The sequence below is a fragment of the Malus domestica genome, chromosome 09 (genome assembly GCF_042453785.1).
Source record: "Malus domestica chromosome 09, GDT2T_hap1".
NCBI lineage: Eukaryota > Viridiplantae > Streptophyta > Magnoliopsida > Rosales > Rosaceae > Malus > Malus domestica.
In genome coordinates this window covers 31,297,692-31,323,441 of record NC_091669.1, presented here as the reverse complement: position 1 = coordinate 31,323,441, position 25,750 = coordinate 31,297,692, and the positions used below count along the sequence as shown (strand labels likewise).

The 25,750-nt window shown below is 36.8% G+C and overlaps 1 protein-coding gene across 21 annotated transcripts; it reads left to right on the top strand.

Annotated features, from left to right (window-relative positions):
* Window positions 1-11,493: 11,493 nt before the first annotated feature.
* On the top strand, window positions 11,494-25,050 carry LOC103444137 (pyruvate kinase, cytosolic isozyme-like). Of its 21 annotated transcripts, none has more exons than XR_011571232.1 (20): window positions 11,494-11,712; window positions 11,856-11,960; window positions 12,765-12,831; window positions 13,173-13,225; window positions 13,661-13,757; window positions 14,098-14,160; window positions 14,763-14,816; window positions 14,927-14,996; window positions 15,207-15,287; window positions 15,832-15,943; window positions 16,088-16,189; window positions 16,855-16,937; window positions 17,576-17,691; window positions 19,071-19,193; window positions 19,361-19,402; window positions 19,748-19,823; window positions 21,813-21,865; window positions 23,204-23,369; window positions 24,195-24,238; window positions 24,803-25,050. XR_011571232.1 is itself a non-coding variant. In XM_070805109.1 (18 exons), the coding sequence occupies exons 5-9, from the start codon at window positions 13,751-13,753 to the stop codon at window positions 15,260-15,262; spliced, it is 285 nt and encodes a 94-aa protein (XP_070661210.1). In that variant the 5' UTR covers window positions 11,494-11,712; window positions 11,856-11,960; window positions 12,765-12,831; window positions 13,173-13,225; window positions 13,661-13,750; the 3' UTR covers window positions 15,263-15,287; window positions 15,832-15,943; window positions 16,088-16,189; window positions 16,855-16,937; window positions 17,576-17,691; window positions 19,071-19,193; window positions 19,361-19,402; window positions 19,748-19,823; window positions 21,831-21,886; window positions 23,204-23,368. The 21 variants fall into 21 exon arrangements, 11 of the variants coding, with proteins under 11 accessions (XP_070661210.1, XP_070661209.1, XP_070661215.1 ...); XR_011571229.1 differs by having other exon boundaries at window positions 14,063-14,160; window positions 16,088-16,156; window positions 24,803-25,006; XR_011571231.1 differs by having other exon boundaries at window positions 14,063-14,160; window positions 16,076-16,156; window positions 24,803-25,006.
* Window positions 25,051-25,750: the final 700 nt, after the last annotated feature.

Sequence of the window (25,750 nt, the reverse complement as noted above, 5' to 3'; positions counted from 1 at the left end):
TATTGTTCAGATCAGATTATAAGAAGATGTGTGCATGAATCAGATTTTCACTCAATTTTAAGTTTTTGTCACACATATGCATGTGGGGGTCACTTTGGCACCCAAAGGACAGCTTTTAAGGTTCTTGAATGTGGTTTTTATTGGCCTACTTTGTTTAAAGATGCTAGAACCTTTTGTTTAACACGTGATCGATGCCAAAGGACAGGTAATATTGGCCAAAAAGATCAAATGCCGCAGGTACCCATCTTTGTTGTTGAAATCTTTGATGTTTGGGGTATCGATTTTATAGGTCATTTTCCTTCATCTTTTGGTTTCACTTACATATTACTTGCCGTTGATTATGTTTCCAAGTGGGTGGAAGCGAAAGCCACTCGAACTAACGATTCTAAAGTTGTGGCAGATTTTGTGAAAACTAATATCTTTTCTAGGTTTGGGATGCCTAGGGTGCTAATCAGTGATGGCGGGTCTCATTTTTGCAACCGTACCATTAAGGCATTACTCAAGAAGTACCATGTGACGCATAAGGTCTCCACACTTTACCACCCCCAAACCAATGGCCAAGCCGAGGTGTCGAATTGTGAGATCAAACAGATTTTGGAGAAGACCGTTGGGCCAAATAGAAAAGATTGGAGCTTACGGTTGGATGATGCATTATGGGCGTATCGAACGGCTTACAAAACCCCTATTGGTATGTCTCCTTTTCGGCTTGTGTATGGCAAGCCATGTCATCTTCCCGTGGAATTAGAACATAGAGCACATTGGGCCATCAAGACCTTCAATTTGAATGTGGACCAAGCCGGAATTCATCGAAAGCTTCAATTGAGTGAACTTGATGAGATAAGGCATGAAGCTTATGAGAATACTAGAATTTACAAAGAGAAGACCACGACATTCCATGATAAGATGCTTCGAGGCAAGACTTTCGAAATTGGGCAGAAAGTGTTGTTGTTCAACTCCCGCCTTCGTCTATTCCTTGGTAAGTTACGTTCCAAGTGGGTTGGCCCGTTTGTTGTTACTAATCTTTTTGTGCATGGTGCAGTCTAAATTAAAAGCTTGAGAACCGGGCAAGAATTCAAGGTGAATGGACATTGCTTGAAGCCATACTACGAGCATTTTGTGGAGCATGTTGTGGAGGAGATCCCACTGTATGCCGTGGGTTCCAAGGAGAAGTAATTGTGTTCATCGTCCGGCTGGAAGACGTTAAAGCAAGCGCTTTAAGGGAGGCAACCCATTTATTCTGCTTGATTGTCAATTTTATTACTTGTTTAATTATTTTTGGTTGTGATTTTTTATTTTGAAACATTAACAAATATGCAAAGGATTTTAACATTAAACTTCGTGGAAATGAACAGCAAACTGGGAAATAAAGAAACATAGCATAATACAAGAGAAAGCCTTCACAAAGGCTGCTTGGGAGAGGTTGCAGTAGTCGGCGGAGTCTCAGCATTCGGTGGGGCCACGGAAGGAGGAGGTATCGGAGGTTGATCAGTTGGAGCTTCGCTACGCGGTGTCGCCCCAGAAGACGAAGGCAGATGCGGTTGGAACAAACCCACAAACCTCCGGTGATCAAGTAAAATCTGACCATCATTTTCCTGCAGCTGGTCAATTTTCCTCTTCATGTTTGTGGCATAATTGTGTGCAAGCTTGTGCAATTGTTTATTTTCATGCTTGAGTCCTCTAATCTCCTCTTTGAGACTCTGTATTTCAGCCACCAACGATTCAACGTGACGGGTTCGAGCAAATAGGCGTTGGGCCATGTTGGACACAGAACCCGCACACTGCACGCTAAGAGCCAGAGACTCCTTAACCGCCAATTCATCAGACCGTCTAGCGATTAGTCTGTTATCTCTGGGGGTGACAAGGTTCCGGGCCACCACCGCAGCGGTCATGTCATTTTTCATCACCGAATCCCCAACGGTGAGAGGACCAGTAGGGGATATGAGGGACGGGCGCCATATGTTGTCTGGAGAAGGAGGGGCTGCTCCTTCATCAAGGTTCAAGTCAAAACGACGGTCGGAAGGGCCAGACATTTTTCAGAGGTGTTAAAGAAAGAGGAGATCGGACAAGTCAAGATCGTAGAAGTGCAAAACGGGAGTTTTTACAGGCAGAAATTCAAGAGTGCTTTGAACGTCCTGCATACCTCTATAAAAATCAACACGCGATGGGATTTCAGAGATCGAAGAGGTGAGCTCAGAAATCGAAGAAGCCATTCGGAGATCGAAGAGGCGCCAGCTTTCTCAAAAGTTGGGCTTGCTCACAAACCACCAATTCCAGATACCGAAGAGTGTCAACTATCTCAGCCTCGTCAGCACCCATCACACGCAACTCAGCTTTGCGAAAATCACGGGCAGTCTGTCGAAGCACCGATTCCAACCATCTGTCTCTCTCAGCCTCGTCAGCACTTGTCACATGCAATCTCTGCCCTCAACGAAGCTCAGAACTCGAAGCGTAAATTTCGGATATTAAAGAGACCTTTGCTTTATCGAGACGTGTCAGCATCTGTCAATTTGCACATCTGCGTTGCGTAAATCACGCGCAATCTGTCGAAATTTTTTGGAGAAGCAGAATGCACGTGGAAACTACTGTTAAATTATCCCAGGCTTGCCGACACGAGTAATGGAACAATGCCTTCCCAGCCATTAAGAAAATTCTATAAATGTTGAACTTCAAAGTGAAGCAGTCTCACCCAACTTTCAGCCTCACTTAACCCTTCATCCTCTCTGAAATGGCTTTCCAACAAACCCTCTCAAGTCACTCTGTATTTTTCATCCCCTGGGATACCCCTGCAAACAACCCATCCAGAGCACAAGTATTTCATATCATAAAGGTTGAGAGCACGAGTATCTCATATCATGCTTTCTCCCTGTCCTTTCTCCAGCCAGCACCTGCTCTCGAGTACTCATCATCTTATGCTTCCGCTTCGTCTCTCACGTATAAGGGAAGTGAAGATGATACCTCGAAGCATGTGGAGACAACGTGCTGATTCATCCTCAACTAGGGACAAGGAGAAAGAAAGCAAGAGGTGGGCACTTGGAAAGATTGAAGAAAGAAACAGACCAACACCTCTCCCTCGTGCCTGCCCGTCATGCAGAAGAAACAAGCAGAGAAGAATGCAGCTTGCACAATCATCCCAGCGGAAGGAGTCTGAGATGAAGAACTAGAGAAGCTGCCACATCTGCTTGGAGAACAAATAAGGAATTGCAACATCGGCAAAGAGAAAAGCTTCGCCGTACAATTCCAATCCAGTTCAAGATCAAAGCTGTGGAAAGTCAACAAGATCAACTATCTCCAAAACCAGATTTGCATTCTTAAACTCTACTCTGTCTGGTTTTTACTTTGCCATATTTGTCATGTTTATTTGTCGTTTATTATTTGCTTGTTTTTGGTGTGAGTATATGCTTGAAACATTGAGGACAATGTTTGATTTAAGTGTGTGGGGGGGGTAACCATTGTTTTGCATGAAATTCGTAGAAATTTGTCACCCATTACTTCTAGTGTTGTTCCTTGTTGTTTTAAGTATTTTTTAAGCTGTTTTGGAGTGTTTCAGTGTGTTTTGACATAAAAATATGAAAATTCATAAAAATTTGAAAAATTGTTTTTGAAAATCCAAAAAAAAAGAGTTGTTTTTGTGCACTTATTTGTGTCTTGGGGTACCTTCCAACACAATGATGAGGATTCGGTTTGTAATTGCATGACTGTTAAAGAGAGTTATAAACATGGATGAAAGTTTGATTTACTCTTTATTTATGCGTGGTTGTGGTTATAACTTATGAAATCACATGTAATCATAAAAGAAAAAAAAAATTAGTTTTTGTAACATGCTTGAAGGAAAGAACTCAAACTAACGCTACAACCTTGTGAGACTTGAGCTTAAACGTTTATTTGGAGAGTTAAAATCTGTGCATTCTTGTTTTCTAAAGTCGTTGCATGATCTCATTATTCTTTGCTTGGTTATTACTTAGAAGACGTTTCATCATTTAGTTTCAAATGCTAGAACTCATGCCTATTTCATTCAAAGCATGCTATTGATTTGCATAAAACATATTCAAGATGAAGTTGTGTAGTTACCACCACCAAAGCCAAACTGCCATGTATCCCATATCGTTATATGTTTAAGTTAACCCCATTGAGCCTTGATAGCCTACATTCTTTGTTAAACCACATTATCCTTACCTAGCCTAGTTTAGGACCATCCATACCCTTGTTCTTGAAGCATAGTAAAACATGATTCAAATTGAATTTCTTTTGATTAATGTATGGCAGAAAACAAGTGTGGGGGAAGTGTGAGTTATTATGCTTGTTGAAAAGAAAAGAAGAGTTGAAAAAAAAAAAAAAAAAAAGAGTTGAAAAATATGCGAAAAAGAGTTTTAAAGTGCTGCTTGTTGAAGAAAGGGTCCAAAACATAGAATTCGGCCCTAATTATTGCTTGAATTTTCCCTTCGTGTCTAAAAGCTGATTTCTGCAATCTAAGTGAATTCTAAGTTTCAATTTCATTACTTTACTTGCTATTGCTTTAAGAACGATTGTTATCCTTATCCTTCATTTGTTAGCCATCACCCCAAGCCCCGTTACAACCCTTAACTTCATCTTGAGTGTCATGCGTTTCAATATGTGGAGTTTGAATTTGGTATGAGCATATGGTGTCACTGGTTCTCGCATCTAAGTAGTAGCATTCCATTCATGAGGTCATATCTAAACTTGCTTATTAACTCCAGAAATTGCTTTCTTTGTGATACATACATGTGAGCGTTCGTTTTCATATCTACATCAATCTTCTCACATATAACTAGTATAGGGTGTGTAGTTAGAAAATCTGAGTGAAAATTGAGTGCATACTTTGAAAGGAATTGAGTAAATTCTCTAAGGCATGTTACTACATCAAAAACATTGTTTTAATCGATTAATTGTGAACAAGTAAGTAGTGACTATGATTAAGTACATGTTTAAGTGTGAAGATGACTCAAATCTGTGGGGATAATGATTTTTAACATGTCATGTGCATTGGAAATCCCTGAGGCAAATGTTGGAAGGTTTAGGTTGTGTTTTATTTACTTTGTTTCGTTTTATCTCTTTGTTTTGCTCGAGGACTAGCAAAAGCTAAGTGTGGGGGAATTTGATAGGAGCATATTTATGCGACTTAGTTGGCTTGTTCTTGTGCATTTATGTCGTGTTTCCTTAGTTATTTTAATGTTTAAAGTCATTTTCGTGTGTTTTCAGATTTTATGGACAAAGTAGGCAAGAAGATGCATTTTGGAGCATTTTGGAGCAAAATGGAGCTTGGAATGCATGTCAAATGCATGGGCCAAGTGGATGGACGAATTTGAGAACTAAAGAGGCCAAGAATATGAAGAATTATGGTCCAAAAGATGAAGAAAACAGCCCAAAAATCTGTCACCCCAACTTGCATTCCTTGCCATGCAAACCACATAGAATTCCCTTTGGATTCCATGCCATGCTTGATCACTCTTGTCCCCTACATAATTTCTAATTTCATGCTTCAATTCATTTAATTATTACACTCAATTGCTTGATACCTCTTGTTCCCTTCACTCATTAGATTTTAGACAACATTTACATCCATTACATGCACCAATTGATGCTCCATCATTCACATTTGGAATCCAATGCCATGTGCAACACATGTTGTTGCACCTTTGACCCATTTGTTGACACATTTCACCTCCCTTTCCATCTCTATGCAATGTACACAATCATTCATGCTCCCTAGCTACAACACCACTCCATTTTACCCTTCACACTTTGCATCATTACTTCATTTTCACCCTTGGACCATTGCACACTACACACACAAATTGCCATGCATTTCATCCTTAACCTAACCTGATTTTCTAAGGTTTTTGGGGCCTATAAATACATGTTTACACCGCTTGGCCAAAGGACAATCCCCCATATTCATCATTTTATCACAAAAATTCGTCCATACACACCCTAGGAAGCAAAACACCCCAAAAACATCATTCTAGTGCCTAGAAAACATAACAGCCACTCCACCTTCTTCCACCCTCTTTGCCTAGTTCTCCACCACCCTCCAACCATCAAACACTCCTTCACACTCACCCTAAACCCTTCCATACCATTCCCCATCCATTCTACACCATAAAACTACCCAAAATCTGTCCATAACCCAATCTGCCGCAAGCAAAGGAAAGGAGGAATCTTGGATGCACTTGCTACCAAGTTGGAGCATTTTAGGTGTTTCCTTTCCTTTGATTTTAATGTCTAATTTTATGTATCTTTGCTTTGTGAGTATGAGGAACTAAACCCCTCTTAGTTAGGGGGTGATTCGAAACTATGTTCATACTTGCAATATGATTTGATTACATCCAGTTGTGATTCATAAGTTGTGAATTCAATTTACTTATCCGATCGTATAAAAACTGATTTGTGTATGTTGGTTGAGAGTGCACGCTTAATTTTCATGCATGAATTTAACGCTAGAATATAAGGGAGTTTCACCTAATCGTTATGAACTTATATTCACAAGTAGTGAAGGTTGCTAGTCACAATCACGTTAAGTAAATTCTTGGCATAAGTTTCATGCAAATCATAGTAACGAGTGCCTCGTCAATGCTTATGTTTTTCATAGAACTTAATGATTCTTGCTTGTATCTCTATTATGCAATTCATGTAGGGAACTTGTAGGGAATGTTTTGGGTTGTCGTATGCAATCATCCAACCCAATAACTTGTGGAAAAACTGAGGGTTAATTAGTGCAATTCACGGTTAATTTGGGGCGTTGAGTATTCATAGCTTATCGAAAAGCAACTGGAAATCGTTTTGTATGCAAGTGTGACATATGTGGAGAAGAACCTCCTAGCTAATCTTCCATCCATAAGTTTCATTCAAATTCACTTACAATCTGTTTTGTTTTACAAAGTTGTTTTGTTTTCAAATTCATTAAAACCAAAATCCCCATTTTACTTTATTGTTTCAAAGTGTTTAATTTCTGTTTTGGTTGTGTGTTAGAGTGTTTTGATTCACCCAAATTTGTCTAAGAATTTGTTTACTTTGTTCTTGTCTTAATTTAATTATTTTCGTCGAAAATCAACCCCATCTTATTTCTTTGAGTCATATTAATTAGAACTTGTCTTAGATTATGTTTTTAAGTGTTTTAGTTCATTAGAAAACCAAAATTTGTCCAAGTGTGTGTGAGAGTCCCAAAATTGCCCAGATTGTGTTTTTAAGGTAGTTTTGAGTGTTTAGGGGCTGTTTTGAGTCTTTTGGTTTGTTTTAGTGTTTTAAAGTATAGTTTTGCATTCTTTGAGTCTAGTTAGTGTTTTAAACTTTGTTTTTACGTTTTCAAGTCAGTTTCCAAGTGATTTAGCAATCCCTTCTAATCCCCGGCCTAGAACGATCCCTACTTACATACTTTACTACAATTGATAAAAAGAGGGTTTAATTTGTGTGTTTAGTTATTTTACGCATCACAAATCGATCTCGCCCTTCTGTGGAGGCGACGTTGAGGATTGATGGGTTATTTCAGAGAAATCGATCAACGGCGGCGACTCATGCTTCTCTATTTTTGCAGTCCAGCCTCTCTTCCTCTCACGGGTAATGACTCAAGGTACTCCTTTCCTCATCTTCCTCCTCTTCTTTTCCTTATTCAAAACAATTTCAAAGTTTCAAATTGCGGGTTGAGAATCTGCAGAATTCGATCTGGCAAAGAAGGACTTCGATCACGTACTGGAAAAACAGGACAGCGATCTCGTACTGCAAATGCAAGACGGTGATCTCGCATTGCAAAATCAGGACAGTGGTCAGAAAAATCTCTTGAAAAAATTGCGTCTTGCAAAAAAAATAGTTTTGAAGGATCTGAAATTTTGCAGAAAAAAGATGGAGAAACGAAGAGAATATGACGGGGTCAAAGAGGGAGAAAAGCAAAGAAGTTTCTAGGGAGAGGGAGAGTTCTTAAGAAAATGAAAAATGTTGCATAATAATAAAATATTAATAAGTATGTATTAAAATATTAATATATATGTATTAAATAATGTAATATTAAAGGTTGTAATTATTTTGATTTTTAGTTCGGCGCTAAACTAAATGTTTCACTAATTTAGTCCAACTTAGTCTATTATAAGCCAGTCCAGCTTAATCCTTGAAGTTAGTCCAATTCGAAATAGTCCAGTGCAACAAATGCACCCTAAAAGTTTTTGTTCATCTAAGACTCGACCGAGACTTGCTCAAACGTGATCCCTTCACAATTCTTCAGTCATAAGGACTCAGTTGGGCTGATGTCGTATAGGTCCGGAACACTCTTAACTCACGGAACCAATGATGGGCCAAATAACGGGCTTTTTATTCCAAATTACTCATTCTCACCCTAAATTTATATTTTGGGCCCAAATAGGACGTTACAACAATATTTAAGCCTTAACTTTTTATCTTCTGATTAGGCACTTTAATTTTTGGGGTAAATAACTAACCACCATATTGAGTTATGGCTCTTGTGTATTTTAGGTAGCAAACATACTTCTAATCTGCCACTCAGTACTACAATTTGGTGGTATGCCTATTCACTTGTAAATGACAGGTTTAGGTTCGAATCTCGTGAATGGCGAATTCGATACCAAATTAAGTTACTCATTGTGTGGCTTAGCTGAACTCCCATCTCCCTTTAGTATAAAATATATCATTGTACTAAAAAAACATACTTCTAATCTACTCTTCATTATTAAATAACTAACATTAGGAAATTTAACAGATAGTTTCGTGAACACTAAAACAGCATGCTCAAATCAATTTGTCTTGCGTTTAAGCACAACAAAAAAAGATAACCAACTCCTTTGACTTAAATATTGAGATTTGCTCTTCAAGTTTTTGCTGATACAAGTTGAAGAGATCATCTGAGATTTCTTCTCCAAATTGTTGCTTAATGAGTCCCTCTGTGGCAGCTCTCATGGTAGATATTGAAACCGGTTTGTATGGATGGGTTGTAACCGGTTTGTATAGATAGGTTGTATGTATGAGTTGTCATCCTCACTTTAGCTAAGTCATAGGCTAAAGTCCCTTTCCATAACTTGTCATTCACCTTACATCAACCTCACTTTTCATAGTTTGTCATTCACCTTACATCAACCCTTGTCATTCACCTTACATCAATCTCACTTTTCATAGTTTGTCATTCACCTTACATCAACCTTTCTTAGTTGCTTGTAAAAACTTATTTACTTGTAATTTGGTTTTTGTTTTTCCACTTGTTAGGGCAGATTTTAGGGATTGTGTTTGTGTAGTTATCCTACAATCTATTGTAGCTTTCTTGTGACTCTCTATAAGAGTTGCCTTCACTCTCTTGTAACATTCATAATGAAATATACAACAAATATTGAAACCAAAACTCAACAGTAGATGCACTACGTTTAGCTATAGAGAGATCGCCATGTTCCAGGACAAGATGAGTATGGTTTCCAAAATCTGTATGCTAAAAGCATCCATTTCGTTCTACAACGACTTCCAGTTTTTGGGGAGAAGTATGAAGGGATGTTAAATGAATCTAATTTTCTAAAGCGTTGAGAAAAAAAAAAAAGGGGACATAAAACACTCAAATTACGTTGAATTGATTTTTATATATATCTTTGACATTCATATATCATTGTCACACGACTACTATTTTATTGTTACTTTTATGCTCATTCACCACCTTAATTACTAAACATTGAAAATTCATTAAAATACACCCTCTCAGTAAAAAATGAAAACTTATTCAACAAACCAATTTAATAAAGGGGTAGTGCAATTCACAAACCCATATTTACTTCTCACACACCCCTCTCAATTTTCAACCGTCTGATCGTATAAATTGAAGATGATCAATAACAAAAAATTTACAAAGGTATGTGAGAGAAAATAGGTGTGTGAATAGCATTATCTTTAATAAATTTACAAGGCAGATTTACTAGTCCATTGATAATTAAAATGATTAAAAAAAACAATATATTAGTCCTCAATACCTGAATAAAATTTGTTCTTCCGAACTATTAGATTTTACATAACAAAGTATAATATTATTATGATGTAGTTTTACTACAATATCAAACATAGAGTAGTGATGTATGGATATTGCTTACCTTCCTAGCCCTGTCCTGGAGGCAAGATCCTAAAATGTCAAAGAGTCACATTTCCTAGAGAGTGAGAATGAGGCTTACCATTGTGGCGTCCTAAAAGGGTAAGCTCTACAAATCCTCCATGCAGAGTCTCTAGCGCCCTGGCATGGAGGAAACACTCCATGTCCTCAGAATATTGAGCTTGATAAGCCTTGACTACTTCGTCTTGGGAATTTGAGTAGTGGATTCGTCCTTTATTCCAAGCTCCACTGTTTTTTTTCGTTACATCTTTTGGTACTCTAGAAAGCCAATGAACCGCTAATGACGAGTGAAAAAAGGGAATGGAAGCCTTATTAGGAAACAAGCAAACCGTAGAAAGAACCTGGCACACCCACTGCATAGTAGTTCCTGTTCTGCGGGAGGGATTTGAAGAGCATGTTAAAATCATTTAGGGTATGATCAGTGGAAAAAAAGCTTGAAATTCGGTAATTTGAGAACTTAGCCCTTGGCTTTGATACTCGAATTTCACAGCTTCAGGTATGTTTTCAACCGAGAAAAATGTATTAGGCCCAACCGAGTAACGCAAATCTGCAATTTGGAAGGTGTTGCAAGGTAAGAAGATGTCCAGATCAAGATTTTGTTTAATACCCTTGGTTAGAATTATTTGGCAGCATCAACAACTCCTTTCTACAAAAGCACAGAAAGGAATGGAAAAATATTATGATAAATGAATAGTTTAATTTGCAACTTTTACTAGTTGAACCAAAAAAACGCATCGTGAGAATTTCCTAATTATCTATACTAAAGTAGGGGGGAGGGCAGGCGCTATTCACCTTTGTTTTGATTTTGCTTTATTTACAACAATGCCAGCCGAATGTGGCTGGGTTGGGGGGTAATTCTCAAAAATTCAGAGGGTGATTTTGTCTTTTGAGGTCAATTCCTCCCCCCTCGATTTTGCTTTATTTACAACAAAACCGTGGGATATGGGGCTGGGTTGGAACGTAGTTATTAAAAGTTAGGAGGGTAATTTTGTCCTGTACGCTTGAGACGGATTGGGGTGGGTTTGGGTATGCTGTCATTCAGTGAGGGTTTTGGGGATGGGAGGCCATGCCTCCGATAGAGAGAGAGAGAGAGAGAGCAAGAGAGAGGGAGAGGGAGGAGTGGGGATCTCAGTGCCATTGCTGCAGATCCTCGATTTCATGAGTGGGAGAGGGGGGACAGTCAGAGAAAAGTATGGGGGTACTCCGATCTCTCTCTCTCTCTCCTCCGTTTCTCTGTCTTAATTTCCTTTTGGTTTTGGAAATCTCTAACCTTTTGGGTGAGTGAGAGATTATTGATGATGAGAAAAGTATGGAGGTCTGACCTTTTGGTTTGGGTATGCTTTCATTCCTCAATTTTCTCCATCCGAGCAATGAAAAATCGAACTGGGTTTTCAGATTATCGATGCACAGGGATTCACGGACAGAGAAGGGAGAGAGAGAGAGTTGATTGAGGGAGTTGGTGAGTATGGGCTTGCACAGAGGGAAGAACGCAGAGAGAGAGAGAGAGAGAAAGGGAGAGAACGATTGCACAGAGACAATGAGAGAGACGAGAGAGAGATCGCAGAAAGAGGAGGATGCCGAAAATTGAGGAGGAACCCGTGCTGCAGAGAGTAAGTTCTGAACCAAAGCTTATTTTCTTTATTTTTTGGCTATGCGACAACAAATTTCTGAAGCGGAAGAATCAAGGAACCTTGCTTTTAGATCTTTGAAAGGAAGAGACTGCCAGGAAAGTAATTTTTTTTTCTCTCTGCAGGACAAAAAACTACCGGGGAAGGAAGAGACTGCCAGGAAAGTAAAACCCAGACCGGAGAAGACAAGCAATAGCGGTGGAACCAACGCTGTAGATCTTTGATAAAAGGTATAAATCCTTTTCGTTTCTGGTAGTTTGCCCTCGCCTAAAAATGTGATTTGCAAGGTATCCCAAAATAACAACATTCAAAACAATGGGGTGGTTTCGCTTTTCACAAATTTACATTGGTTATCATCTGTAAATGTTATACAATGCTTAGTTCCAAACTTTATCTCTGACATCTTAGTGCGTTTTATATAGGATGCAGTTATGGATGTATTTAAAATATCATGGGTTAGGGGTTTTAAGAAATACCCAAGTTCTATAGTTTAGCCTTTGTTCTTTTAGGATTTTTCAATTTTGATTTGGATCAATTTTGGGTCTGCATGTTGTAATTGGGGTTAAAATTCGAAAGTTTTATAAATCTTTGATTGATTGATCAAGTTTACGGTATAGATGAAGTTTTTGGATCCGAAGCGGTTAAGATGCTAAGTTAGGAAGGTTAATTTTGTCCTATGGGTTTGGGACGGATTGGGATGGGTCTAGGTGGCTATCATTTGATGAGGGTTTGGTGAATGAGAGCCATGCCGCCTTTGCACAGAGAGAGAGGGAGGGAGTAGTAGGTCGTGTTTTATCGTCTTCGCTGCACCATTAGTTTGATTGCCTATCCTTGAGTATTTGAGTCGTGTTTTATACTTTTTCTTTCGTCTGGAAGATGACTTCTGATTCCTATATTAATGAGATACTCAATCTTCAATCCTGCTTAGTAGCAGCGATCACACCTGTTTGATGAAAGGTACAAGTGAAATGGTTGTTAATATTTGGGAACCAACAGAGCTCCTTATTTTGGGGGTTTGTTTCTGTTTTTGGCAGGAGAACGATTTGGAGCAAGTGACTCACAAAGTTATACTTCGATATCGAAATTAATGGAAACCCATTGGTATGATTTCTCATCTGAAATTTTTGATTGCCCAATTGGTTGTTTCATCAATTAATTGTGTGCAAACATATATGTGTACTTTTTGTATTTCTTCCAATTAAATGGTAAGATCAAATTAAGCTTAAGAACTTTGGGTTTTGTAAATGTTGTGTAATTAAATTATTCATATTATCAATTAATTTTGAGCAAACATTTCTGGGTAATTGTTAATTTCCTTCAATATTTGATAATAATTCAATTAAAGCTGAGAACTTTGTATTTTGTTCATCACCTGCCGTAGATTTTACTTGGCAGAGAAAATGTAGTTTCCTTGATATTATTCATGTTTTGTTTTCTTTCAGATTGCATTGTAATGGGACTCTTTGGAAAAACAGTTCTTAAGACCAATTGTGAGGTTTGTTCTTATATGGTCCATGACTGTTTTTATAATTCTTTTGCACATTTGTTAGTATTTGTAGTTGTGATTGGTGTTGTCCTACATGTTCTAATTTGGATAGTCTAGGGTTGTTGACGAGTTTTATGTTTGTGATTAAGCCTGGATTTCCCGAGAAAGTGAGAGATTGGATGGAAAACAAACAATGCCTGGATTTCCTCTTTGTACTACCTGTTTGGCTGTTTCTTAAAATTAAATTGTAGCAAGTATAAATAAACTCTCTGTGTTTGTGGGTTGGATGGAATCTGTATTTCCTTCTTGCATCTTAATTCTTATCATGTGTTTGGTTTCTGAGAAGTTCTCTGAATTTCCGTGGGTTATTAGGTGAATATGTGGCCGTAGTGATTTGAAAGAACATGAATGCGTGACTAACTTTGATGAATTCTAAACTTGCAGACATTCTTTCCGGCAATGACAAGGATCGTGGGAACGCTTGGTCCAAAATAACGATCGGTTGAGACAATCTCCGGCTGCTTGAAGGCAGGAATGTCTGGTATTGCTCACCGTTTAATTTTCATTGTTCATCTGTCTGATTATGCTTTTTATTTTTGCTATCTCCCTTCATCTATAATACCTTAGTAAAAGGATAATAAACACCGTCTGAGGCTTATGTATCTCCGTTTTGGCGGTACAATTTCTTCATTGCAAAGATAATACTGTGTGATTGTTTTGCTTTTGGTAAATCTTTTAACTATATTCCGTCTGTTCCAATTTGAATTCCCTTTTTTGGATTTTATATGCCGTTGATTTTACTAATTGAAGTATATAATTCCCTTCACACCCTCCATGTATATATAGTGGCACGGTCTGATTTTTCATGGGGTGATGCCCAGTTTCACCAAGAGACATTGGGAAACCTGAAGGTTGCAATGAAGAGTACCAACAAACTTTGTGCAGTAAGCTTGCTATTCTTACAAGCTCTGCATTTTGTCTCTAAATTATTTAACTGTATAATGATCCTAAAATTCAACTTTTAACTAACTGTGTTTTTGTGTCTGCATTATTTAATTTGTTATGATCCTTTCACTAAATCACCTTAATTTGCGACGGCTTGATATAGATTTACTTAGTTTTCGATATTTAGGGTTTAGGGTTAAGCCTCAAACATGGCGGAAACGTATTGGATGACAGCCATGTCGCTTGCAAAGACAGACACAGAGAGAGAGAGAGAGAGAGAGAGAGAGAGAGAGAGAGAGAGAGATTTGGTGCAGTTCTTTGATTCCGGAGTGGGAGTTCGATAAAGAATGTGACTTTGAGATGATAAGAGTTTTTGAAATTGTGTTGTGGGCATGTGTGAAGCTGAATGATGCAACCTTTGATCTCTCCCATCTGAATAAAGCTAAATTTTTGCATTAAAATGTAATAATATTCAAATGTATACTAAGTTTCTCAGTAGCCAAAACAGACCCTTACATGATTTTGTCTAGAATTCGTTTAAAGATTTAAAATTTCTCTTCACTCTGCTAATGGGTTTGATTTTTTCCCATCTGTTTTGCAGTTTGAGTCTACTGAGTTCTGCGGATTCACTCAATTGCAATCATCTCTTCTGCAAGTAATCTCTACCTTCAGTGTTATTCACATATGAATGTTAGGTTTTATTTGGATGTATTAATACTTGGAATGTGCTTGATCATATTGCCAGTGCTTGCTTATTTTTTACAGCACTTGCACCCTGAGTCGATGAAATCAGGTTCCATTTGTCCAGTTTATAAAATTCCATATCGGCGCAGAGGTAGGAATCATGATAATTTTTTGTGCGCGCTGAACTGTTAGAGGCTACAATTGTTTTATGTGAAATCATTTACTTTCATCATAATGAGTTTACTTCTAGGCTAAAATACATACATGTTTTCTAAGCTAAAATACACTTCTCAGACATATGTAATTATTGGATTGGATTTTTCTTATTAACCTTCGTATGATGGTGGCTTAAATTTTTCAGGCAAAAGTTTTTATGCAACCTCATTACTTGCAGAATTTGGTTTGGTCAACCTTTAATGCCTTATTGTTGGAATAAGTTAAGGTAAGGGTCACCAAATCATACTATTTTAGTTGCTATTTATTTCCTTGCCGAACATGATGAAGCGAATTCTCTTCATTTACATTCTTGCATTTAAATTTGCAAGTCAGTTTATAGTAAATAATATTCAATTTTCGTTGTTTTTGATTCTACTGAGTTGCAGTTAAAACCCATTTACACTCACAATTTTTTTGTGTGGTAAAACTTAAACTGAAGCATTATGTATATCCAAGATTGAAGGAGAAATTTAAGTTAAATTAGATGGACACCCAATACTAGGGGTGATGTTGGCAGAGTTGTAACCATATCAGTAGTCGATTTTATAAATAAAGTGAAATACAAGACTAACCTAACAGGTATCATAAAATAATGTGGAACTACTTTTCTCTCTCAGTACTCAAGATATCATTCCTCACTTGGCCAAAAACGATAGATTGTCCCTCATGACGTGCTTTCCATGTTTGAATATTTTGTTCATTCAGCTTCAAGTGTTTTCTTTTTGTGTATAAGAATATCTCAGTAACTCATTGTTTTTTCTTTCCTCTAGGTGGTACAATAGTTCTATCCGATGATGGTCACTATTTTTCAAAGGATGCTGTCGAATTTCAAGATTGAAAACCGCTGGCTTTCAATCTTTTTGAACAAGTTACCTTTGTAAGGTATCAAAACTATAATTTTTCTATAGCAAATAAAATTCTTTCATTCTCTATGGTAATTTTGTTTAGATTAGCTTCTGTTACTTAGGAATAATGAATGTCACAATTGCTAATAAATTGATACTTTGTTCGGAGCTTGAATTGTAGATCTGTGCAAGATATCCATATATGGGTCAATGCTATGGACTCTTCTCAACCTATGGACCTCAAATTTCAGTGCGTTTTCCATCATTTATCCTACCTCACTATGTATGGAGCTATTACATTTGAATCATATTAATTCCTTGAAACAATATTTATATTTCTCTGTAAACTGCTAAATTTGCATCCGTGTCATTCAGAGGGTTGTGAGAGAGTGAGAGTGCTGCGTTCTAGGGTTTGAGAGTTGGTTTCGAGAAAGTGAGGGGGCCGGAGTGGGGGTAAGGCTTGGGCTGGGTTTGTGGAATGGGGCTGGATTAGTTACAGACAGAGAAGGGGATGAGGGTGTGGAATGTCAGGGAGAGGGAGGTCTGCCAAAAATTGGGATTGATGGTGAGGGGATTGTATGGCAGACAGGAGGCCATGCCGCCTCTAAGATAGAGATAGAGAGACCGAGAGAGAGAGAGAGAGACGGAGACAGAGCGAGAGAGGGAGGGATTTCAGGGATTTGCAAATTCTTCCCCTAGCTGCCTGTTCCGTTCTGATTTGAAGATTTCTCAAGCAGCTATAATTTCATGGTAGGTTGGTTTAAAGCAGTTCCAAAATATGGGATCGTTTGGGATATGTTCCCCCTCTCTCTACATCTCAGATTTCTGCAGTTTCACAAATTAGGGTCACAATTTCTCTCTGTGATCTTTGAATTTGTGCTCAGTTTTTTGTTTGTTGAGATTTTCGGCCTATGGTCTGATTGACGTTGGGTTTGCTCGAGTTTACAGGTCTATATGTGCAGCAAGCAAAATCCTTTCATTCATATGAGCTTCTTGGGCCTTTTTACCTTCACAGCAGCTTACCTACGTGGGTCAGTAATCTTAAATTGATTTCTTGATTTCTGTTGTTGAACGTTTATCTTAAATTGATTCCTTCCAGCTTATTTCCGTCTGCAGCTTTTCTTTTGGCTCCAGAATACCATATGGAGACATATCATCTTTCTCTTCTCTCTCTGTGTCTGTCTTTCTCTCTTTATGAGCGCTGTCTTTGTTTCTTTAGGAGCGCACCATCAAGGGCCGTAATTAAATCTTATGCTATATTTCTTTTACTTTTGAGTATTATGAGGATGTGATTTTAGACTCATCAACGAAAAAAAAATTGCTTTCATTTTATAGGAGTGAAAGATTTGATTTTTCATGCACTTACCTTTTAATTTTATTTGTTTATTTAGTTTTCCCAATATTTCTCAACAAATCGAATTGAGGTTCCTTTTCTGCTTTACATCCTTTGAGTATCTTTCTGTTGCTAGGTTGTTTCTCCATGTTTTGTTGCTTCTGTATTGTGTGATAAGGGTGTTAAAAGAAAAAGGTGAAAGGAAATCACCATACCTATTATTACTTGAAGGATGCTTCTTTCATTCAGTATGAAATTTTCATTTTTTTCTAGATTCTTGATTTATTTTCAGTGTTAATTTCTTATTAAATTATTATTTTTGATAAACCCACTCAGCCTCCAGAGTCTAGATTAAGGCTTGAAGCACAACTTTTAAAATCAAGACTGCCTACAATTGAGCTGCAATGGAGGCAATCAGGAAGCTAAGAGATCAGGTCGCCAAGCAACAACATGTACTCTCTCTCTCTCTCTCTCTCTCTCTCTCTCTCTCTCTCTCTCTTCGTGTTTGATGGAATTTACACTCTGTTTCCGAATTTGTATTTATGTATGGATTTTGATATGAACATAATCTGCGTTAATTGTGAGATTGCTTATCAGATTTGTGATTTTAAAGGTGTCATATCAACCAATTTAGTTCCAATATAATAATAATGATTATAATTGTTGAATTGAACTAATTGAATTGAAATTAATTGAATTGAATCGAATCAAATTTCACTATTTCTGAGCTATTTGGGGATGTGTTGGAGTGTGCTGTTGGTGAATTTGTAAAAATTTGAACTAGGTGTTGCTGATTACTTAATCATTTTATTAGGATTTAAGTCGATGCTTAATTTTTACTTTTTCTGATTGAAAAAATTATGGGTTCTTAGAGGATTGGAGGGAGTAAAATCAGGTATTTTGTTTAAGTTTTGTTATATTGTTGTTGAATTTGGTTGCTCCTTGGCTCTGGGGAGAGAGGTCTGGGTGTGTCATTTGGTGAAGCAGGGGTTGGGGAAAGAGATGGGGTGTAACGAGTATGGTTGCAGATGAGTGTTTGAGGTAGAGATTTTGGGTTTTCCCGAAGGCAAGAACTAAAACCTAAACAGATAAATTAGGACATGAATTATGGATAAAAGGCATGCAATAAACTGGCAGAGTCTAAAGCTAATCTAATATGGACTACCAAAATCATGAACTATCAATTTTCTATCATTTCAGTTTCTACAGAGCACCCATTTCCTTCGTGCAAATGGGTCTTACAAACTTCCACTCGGTTCTATCAATTTTGTTGGAATTAATAATTCTGCAGAGCATTTTTGCAGTGACTTTCAGTGACCCATTTGCCTAATTAGTTTGTAGCATATTATTCAATGGTGATGCAATGCAGTAACTTTGGCGAAAGACGTGTAGTTGTGAAAAGATGAAAAAAGGAGAAAGATTGTGTAATTTGGTTGTCAACATGTGCTTTAGGCTGAGCTATTTATGTCAAACATTACAAGCCCTGATATTTAAGCAAAGATGTGTATAAAAGGTTTAGGATTTTCTTAGCACCCTTAATTCAAACATGCTCAGTTTTGAATTTATACATAACTAGAGAGTAGGGGGTGCTGAACGTTCCAACCACGTTGCTAAGTTGAGTTACTAGAATTGAATTGTCCTATAAGGTTTAAATTTCCCCAAGTTATTTATCGCATTTTAGAAAGTTATCTTACTGATTCATATGATGATGATGTTATATAAGTTCTTGAATTGAGCTGTCAGACCACGAGCATTGATTATATCCATTATTTGGCACTTGCAAGATTATTTTTATGTTTATTGAGTTCTAAAAGGTGTCATTTTTTTTCAGTTTTAGGTGAAAGAGATACTATCCCATTATCCATCCAACTACAAACAGTCTGCAGTGATTCCTCTGCTGGATTTTCCACAACAGCAGCATGGAGGTTGGCTCCCTGTTTCAGCAATGAATGTAGTATGTTTATTTTGTTGGGTTGTATTTATGTATTGTTTTCTACTAATTAATGATGTAAAAATGTTATTAAGTTATTGGTTCTGTTAATATTGGTAAATTTAGAATTAGATTAAATTTTGTTCGTTTTCTCTGCATCTTCTCACCAACCAAACTCTATTTTTATGTAGAGATCAAGCATGCAAGGGAATGGTAGGATCAACACATCAAAGGTAGAGATTGACTCTTTCTCTCATGTTAAACTTCTACTGTGATGTTTTTTATTATTAAAGTTTGGTAAAATCATTGTATATCATAAACCTTATCACAATACAAATAACAGGGAGAGAGAGATGAAAAATAGAGAGGTATCTGTTTGATTGTATGTTTGCTTTGCAAATTTTGGATAATGATCATGAATTGTGGTGTAAGTGCATCTCTGATTTGTTCTTTTTCACGTTTCTGCATAAAGGATTTTCCAATTGACACCAAAGAAAGGTAGTAGTCTTCTCTTTCTATGTTAATTTATTAAGAAATGATTTCCTAAGCATGCTTCTTTTTAACGTATTCTTTTGCAGTGTGGGAAGGTTGTTGATTATCTCATTGACCCCAGCCTTTGTTGCTGGCACAAATGGTGATCCCAAATAACTTTATGTGAGTAATGTCTTACTCTTTGTCCATATTTCATACTGAGTTGTTAATGGGATTGTTCCTTAACTAGACAATTGTTTCCCGAAATCTGTATTTATGCCATTGCCGTGCATCTATCTCATAAATCTTCTTATGTATACTTATTTGGTAAGAATAAACACCTTTTGAGGCTCAAGTATGGAGTACCATCTACCAATGGCACCACCAAAACCACATTCTTATTATTATTGTTAACAGCCCTTTGCATGATTAATTTCTATTTCATATTAGTTTTAACAAATATATTTGGGTATGGATTTTTGAGCTTGGCTATTCAATTGACTTGAATTAGTGTCAATTAATCCAATTTTTTGTCTTGATTTTCTATTTGGATTTTTTTATATGAAACTTAAGTATAGGGTTTCGACATATGGGTGGATTTGACATTGCTCATGATGCGGCTAGGTAAAAAGACTTCCTCGGTTGTTTTGCTTGGATTATCATGTTCATGCCAATATCAAATGAAATTTCTACCCTTGCCACTAAAACTCTGTACTTTTTTCTTTGCTTTTTGTGTTGAGGTGTCGTCTGCTTCTCCTGCTTCATTGGTTTTGTTCTTCTGCACTCCCTTGGCCTCTGGGATTTTTGTGCTTCACTACTGCCCTGCTCCGGGATCTTCAATTTTGAATGGTTGTCGGTCCCAGCCGGCTAGAGTTTCAATTTTGTGTTTCTGCACTCTCCCGGGGATTTCTTCACTGCCCTGCTACTGGGATCTTTAATTTTTGAATAGTTGTGGATTCAAGCCTGCTATCTGCAGAGCTTCTATTTTCCTTCAACTTCGTCGGTAGCAATGCGCCTCCCTCAAACTACTATAGTGGCATTTGTTTAACTTTTACTTGAAGGATTGAGCAATGGGTTACGCGTTGAATGTTTATGCAGGTACTCACAGCTGTTCTACAGAAGTTGGGTTGTTCATAAACGAAAGAGTTGTTCGGATTTTTGCTGCTTCTTGAATTTATATATAAATGAGTCGTTGCGTAAAAAAAAAAAAAATTGGGGTTTTGTTTTTATGTTGGAATTCTGAGTGTGGGTGTAAGATTTGGTTCTCTTTCTATTTTCAAGAAACGGTGGTTTTCATTTTTTGGGGAGTGCAATAGCGTTCTAGGATTCATATAGCCGACCCCACTTGGTGGGAAAAGACTTTGTTGTTGTTGTTGTTGTTATTGTTTGTATTGTGTGTAGGCTTCCAAGCTGTTTGTGCTTGAGGTATATAATTTCAGCTTTTTTCTTTGGGTTTTTTTATTTTTTTTTATTGAAGAATGTAAATTTTTTTGTGCTCTGAAACCCTAATACGTAGGGATTCATCTGATCTTATATTTTTGTGTATTTTGAGAATGCCTTTTGCTGCTTTTTTACTGTTTTGTATCATATTTTGTGTGTGTGTGTGTGGCTCAAAACAGAAAGTTACTTGGTCCTAATGTGTTGTTTATTTAGCTGCAGCCAACATTCCGGTGTCTGATATTGGTAATTTGGATTGGTGTCTGAGATTTAGAGAATGGGTCGGATCTTTAATTTCTTTCTCCTTCATTATTACTGTTTTCAAAATTTTTACTGCTGGTATTGATGATTTGTAGTTTGTGAGGGCTTCTATTTGTTGGAATTTTGAATGGTTATTGCTTTATCGGAATTTGGGTGGTCCAAATTTTGAATTAGAAGAAAACCAATTTGATTAATATTTTAGGTGGATTGGCTCTCTGTGTTTTGTCTGTTATTTCTTCCCCAGTTGGAAAGTGGAAGCCCCAACTTTGAGCTCAGAGCTTGAATTTCTCAATCATTCATTTGTCTGCACTATCAAGTAGTACTCCATTTAATTGCTTAATTGAGGTTTTTTGTTTCTCTTTTTTGCTCTTTCATCAGTTCATTGGCTTTTTTGTTCCTCTTGATCCTTCTTAATTATCATCTATTAATCTTTCATTCATAATAAAGCTTAATTGTCAACCTGTTTTGAGGTAGCCACGTGAACCATTGCAGGAAACGTGCTGTCGGCTCAGGATTTAACATTGCAGGTTTCATTGACTTCCTATCATGTACTTATTTTTTATTATCTGATTTTAAACTTTTAACAGCATAAAGCTTATGAAAATTCAAATGTATTTGACCACGATATGGTTTTAGAGGATTTAAAAAGTGAAGATTTTTGGTGGATGTAGAAGAATGTTTTAAGTCTACATATTTTAATGTGGACTATCCTTTTATTTGGGTCAATTTACATTGTCGATCATTGATAATATTAATGTTGCAATCCTTGATTCCCAATGAAGAATAGTTGTTTTGTATCAATCATTATTGGAAGGAAAAGAGAGGCGAGAGAAACATTAGCTGTGTAATAGTTTTACTAAACAAACATAATTATATCACACATTTTGTATCCTATAGCTCATCACAGTAATCATAGTTGGTCAGTTTAATTATTAGTAGCTGATAAGTGTTTGTAAAGAAGTGTAGCCATGGGAATCCAAACAAGTTCAAATTTATAGATTCGAATGGGTCAAGGTTGATGTGGTAAGGAATTTATGGACAGTTGGACAAACACACACACACACACACACATATATATGTATTAGTCCACCCTATACGTATTCTTTTGTCAAGCATCTCCAAAGTTCTACCATCTTAGATACTGATTGTTTTTCAGAAATCAAACATGCAAAATTTCTATGCATGTTTTAAAATTGGTTGTAGGAAGTAGGCTTCTAAGTGGATATTCTGTGTGAAGGTTGTTTTGGTCAGATATGCAATAGAAATTTGCATCATTGGGGAGTCTGGTGTCTATCAATGTTTAATGGGCTTCTAGCTTTAAAACCCCACTATTAGCAAGCAAGGCGAGGCTTAAATTGTGGGTCATATGGTTGGTTATTGATTTTTTCTCATGACAATTCCAATGTTTCTTTACGTAGAGCTCATGATTGTATATCATGGGTTTCCAATAATAAAAAAAGCTTAACACACACGATAAGATAGCTTCCACTTTGTTAAGGTGTTTTCTTTTCTCAATAGCAATGAACCATTAAGCCTACATTTATTTATTTGAGAAAACTTTAGAATTAGTCTTTGAAATTTTTACTCTAGCATCTCTTCAAGAATAAAAGAACAATTACCAAATTAAATCCCTATAGACATTGCTTATATCTTCATCTCCGTAAGACCCTAATCCAGAATTCCCAGGGATGCAAAAGATTCCACATATGTTTGGTCATTTTGCTAAATTTCATTAGATTTGGCCCTCAAATTTGAAAAAACTTTCATCTTGCTGTAAATTTAAATCTTTTCTCTCTGTGTTGGTCCATTTCCTTATATTTGAAAGTCTCAGAATTACTAATATTTATTGTGTTTGGGAATTTCAGGATTTTGGATTTTGGTTGGTTTAGGTTGCTGCAGATGGGGGCTTTGGATGTAAGGCGATGGTTGGCAGACACTGAAAGGTTGATTACCCTCCTTATGGAAGGGACTTTGTGAACCATCAGCCTACTGGAAGGTTTTGCAATGGCAAACTGGCCACTAACATCAATTGTAAGTGGAAAATTTAACTTCCAAAAAAATTGCTTTTTATTTAATGTTGATCTGCGTAGTGTTTTTAATTAATAGAAATTGACTGGTAATTAACAATATTACCATTTAGATGCCTTCAGTTGTTCTTATTGAAAGTATTTAGTTGAATTCTACTATTTACAGCAAACCATATAAACAATGATATGTAATTCTAAGAGGAGAGATTTAATGGCATTACCATGTTTTTAGTTCGATTCAATGATGCAAACTGTTAATATTATTTTTGCGCAGAATTAAAATAATATGATTTACTTGGAATCTGACGGTGTTAAACTGCAGCAAATAAATTTTTCTTATTGTATTGAATTTTTGAAGGGCTTCCTTTCCACTTTTGATAACTCAGCAGCTGCAAGCAAAGCAGAGAATTTTTTTATTCAAGAGCAACAATCCAAAACAATTTCCATGGGAAGAGTCATGGATTCCTATTTCTTAGCTCTCACTGCCATTGTCACTGTAACACTGTCTCTCTCTCTTCCTCTGAAAGATGAATCTGAATTTTTGAGCCCTGATTTGTTAGTTACGCAGTCCTTGGAACGAAATACAAACACAACTCGACAAAAGGTCTTCATGTTGTCCCACATCGGAGGATTATTATAAAATTTATTAACTTTATTAGGGTTTACATTAGGCTTTTGATCTCCAAATAATTCTTTAAATTTGGTTCCCTTATGGCTTGGATATGCATACAATCATCGTTTGGAATTTGGTTTTGATTGCAAATTTGGAATTTGGTGTTTATAACATTTGATTTTCTCGGATTTTTTACATGTTTTTGTGGTGATACAGGGGACGAATTCTAGGATGGAGGTGAAAGGATTTGGAAGAATCAGGTATGCCTATTCATTCGCAAGGTGATTGTTTTACAACTTAAAATACCGTGCAAGTTTATTTCACTAACATTGCATTGGTTTTTTAATTTGATATGTTGTTTTGGTGTGTGACAATCGAAGAACTTTTAAATGTTTGCGAATTTGGTTGACACTTAAGTGCTATTCATTTTGGTCAAGGCTTTGGTTTGTGGCCAGTTGGAATTCATTTTGCTAAAATAAGATAAATCTTTTTTTGAGCAAATCTGGGGTTTTGTTAGGTGTGGGGTTCTTTTGGCCTAATTTTTTTTTAATTGATTTGGGGATTTGTTTTGTTTGGTTTGCTAAGATTTGGTTCCCTAAAATTAGTTTTACATGCAATAAGAATACTGCGAATCAAATTGTAGGTCCAAACATCCCACTTTCGTTTGGATGGGTTGGACATCTTTTAGTTTATGAAAGCATCTTTGAAGGGATCAATTATTTTTCTTCTTTTGTGGTTGATTGAGGTGGGTTATAGGAATAAGGTGACGTTTTAGAGTTGAAATTGTTTGTGTTTTTCGTGATGCTCTTTCCTTTTCTTCTCAGTGAAAAAACATACTAAAGTAACAACGCAATGGTGGTGAGAATAAGCGTTCTCATGTATCTATGGATGTGTGATATGAATTAGGTGGATGATGTTGAAGCATCAGTCAATAAAAAACAAATAGGATCTTAGATAGGATTTTTTGCCACTGTATCTTTTGTAATCAGATCGGTTGAATGTATATAAAAGCCGAACTGCTTATTTTACCGACACCTTTCACTCATCTATCCCTTTTGTTTGTTCATGATTATGTTGAATTTTTTTTTTGAAGTTAAATATCTTATACATGTGGATAAGGCTGGTGCATTCAAATCCCGCGGCAATGCGCGGGCATTTTTGCTAGTATATACTAGTGAAGGCTACATAAGCAGAACCTGCCGTATAGAGTTCTTGGCATAGCTGTTGGGGCCATCTCCACCTGTCATTGGGTATGCTTCAGAAACATTACCAAAAAACTTCTACACCAGTGGCGAAGCCAGAAATTTTCGGGGGGGGGGGGGGGGGGGAATTTCAAAAGGTAAAAGGTCCAAAAAAATATCGACACCCATATCATTTTAGATAGTAAATAAAATTAAAGTCGTTCATAATTTGTCAATATAAACAAGTTACAATGTTGTTCATATTTTGTGTTACTTTCCCTAATAATTTGGCATCATTCCTTTGGAACTTAGAAAATCCTCATCCAAATATGAATATGAATGCAATTAGCCAATTTTAGATGTGTCCTAGCAAGCGATCTGTTTGTCAGTGATGGTGGCCGTGTCAACTGCGGTGTGGTGTTGGTCATGCGAGTTGATGGGGGCAGTGTGTTGGTGTTTAAGGAAAACTCTTTAATAGAGGTAGAGTCCACCAATACATGTGAGTGTCATCTCTATTAAAGAGATGGTACAAGTAGATGAAAAGAACATCATTTTTGTTAAGTGTGGTATTCTGATGAAAAGTTAACATGT

Bases quoted from the DNA above. Each gene is read 5' to 3' on its own strand.
- LOC103444137 (XM_070805108.1), top strand. The intron at 14,817-14,926 runs GTAATCTCTACC...TATTTTTTACAG, and splicing joins TGCAATCATCTCTTCTGCAA to CACTTGCACCCTGAGTCGAT. The intron at 14,997-15,206 runs GTAGGAATCATG...TAAATTTTTCAG, and splicing joins AATTCCATATCGGCGCAGAG to GCAAAAGTTTTTATGCAACC.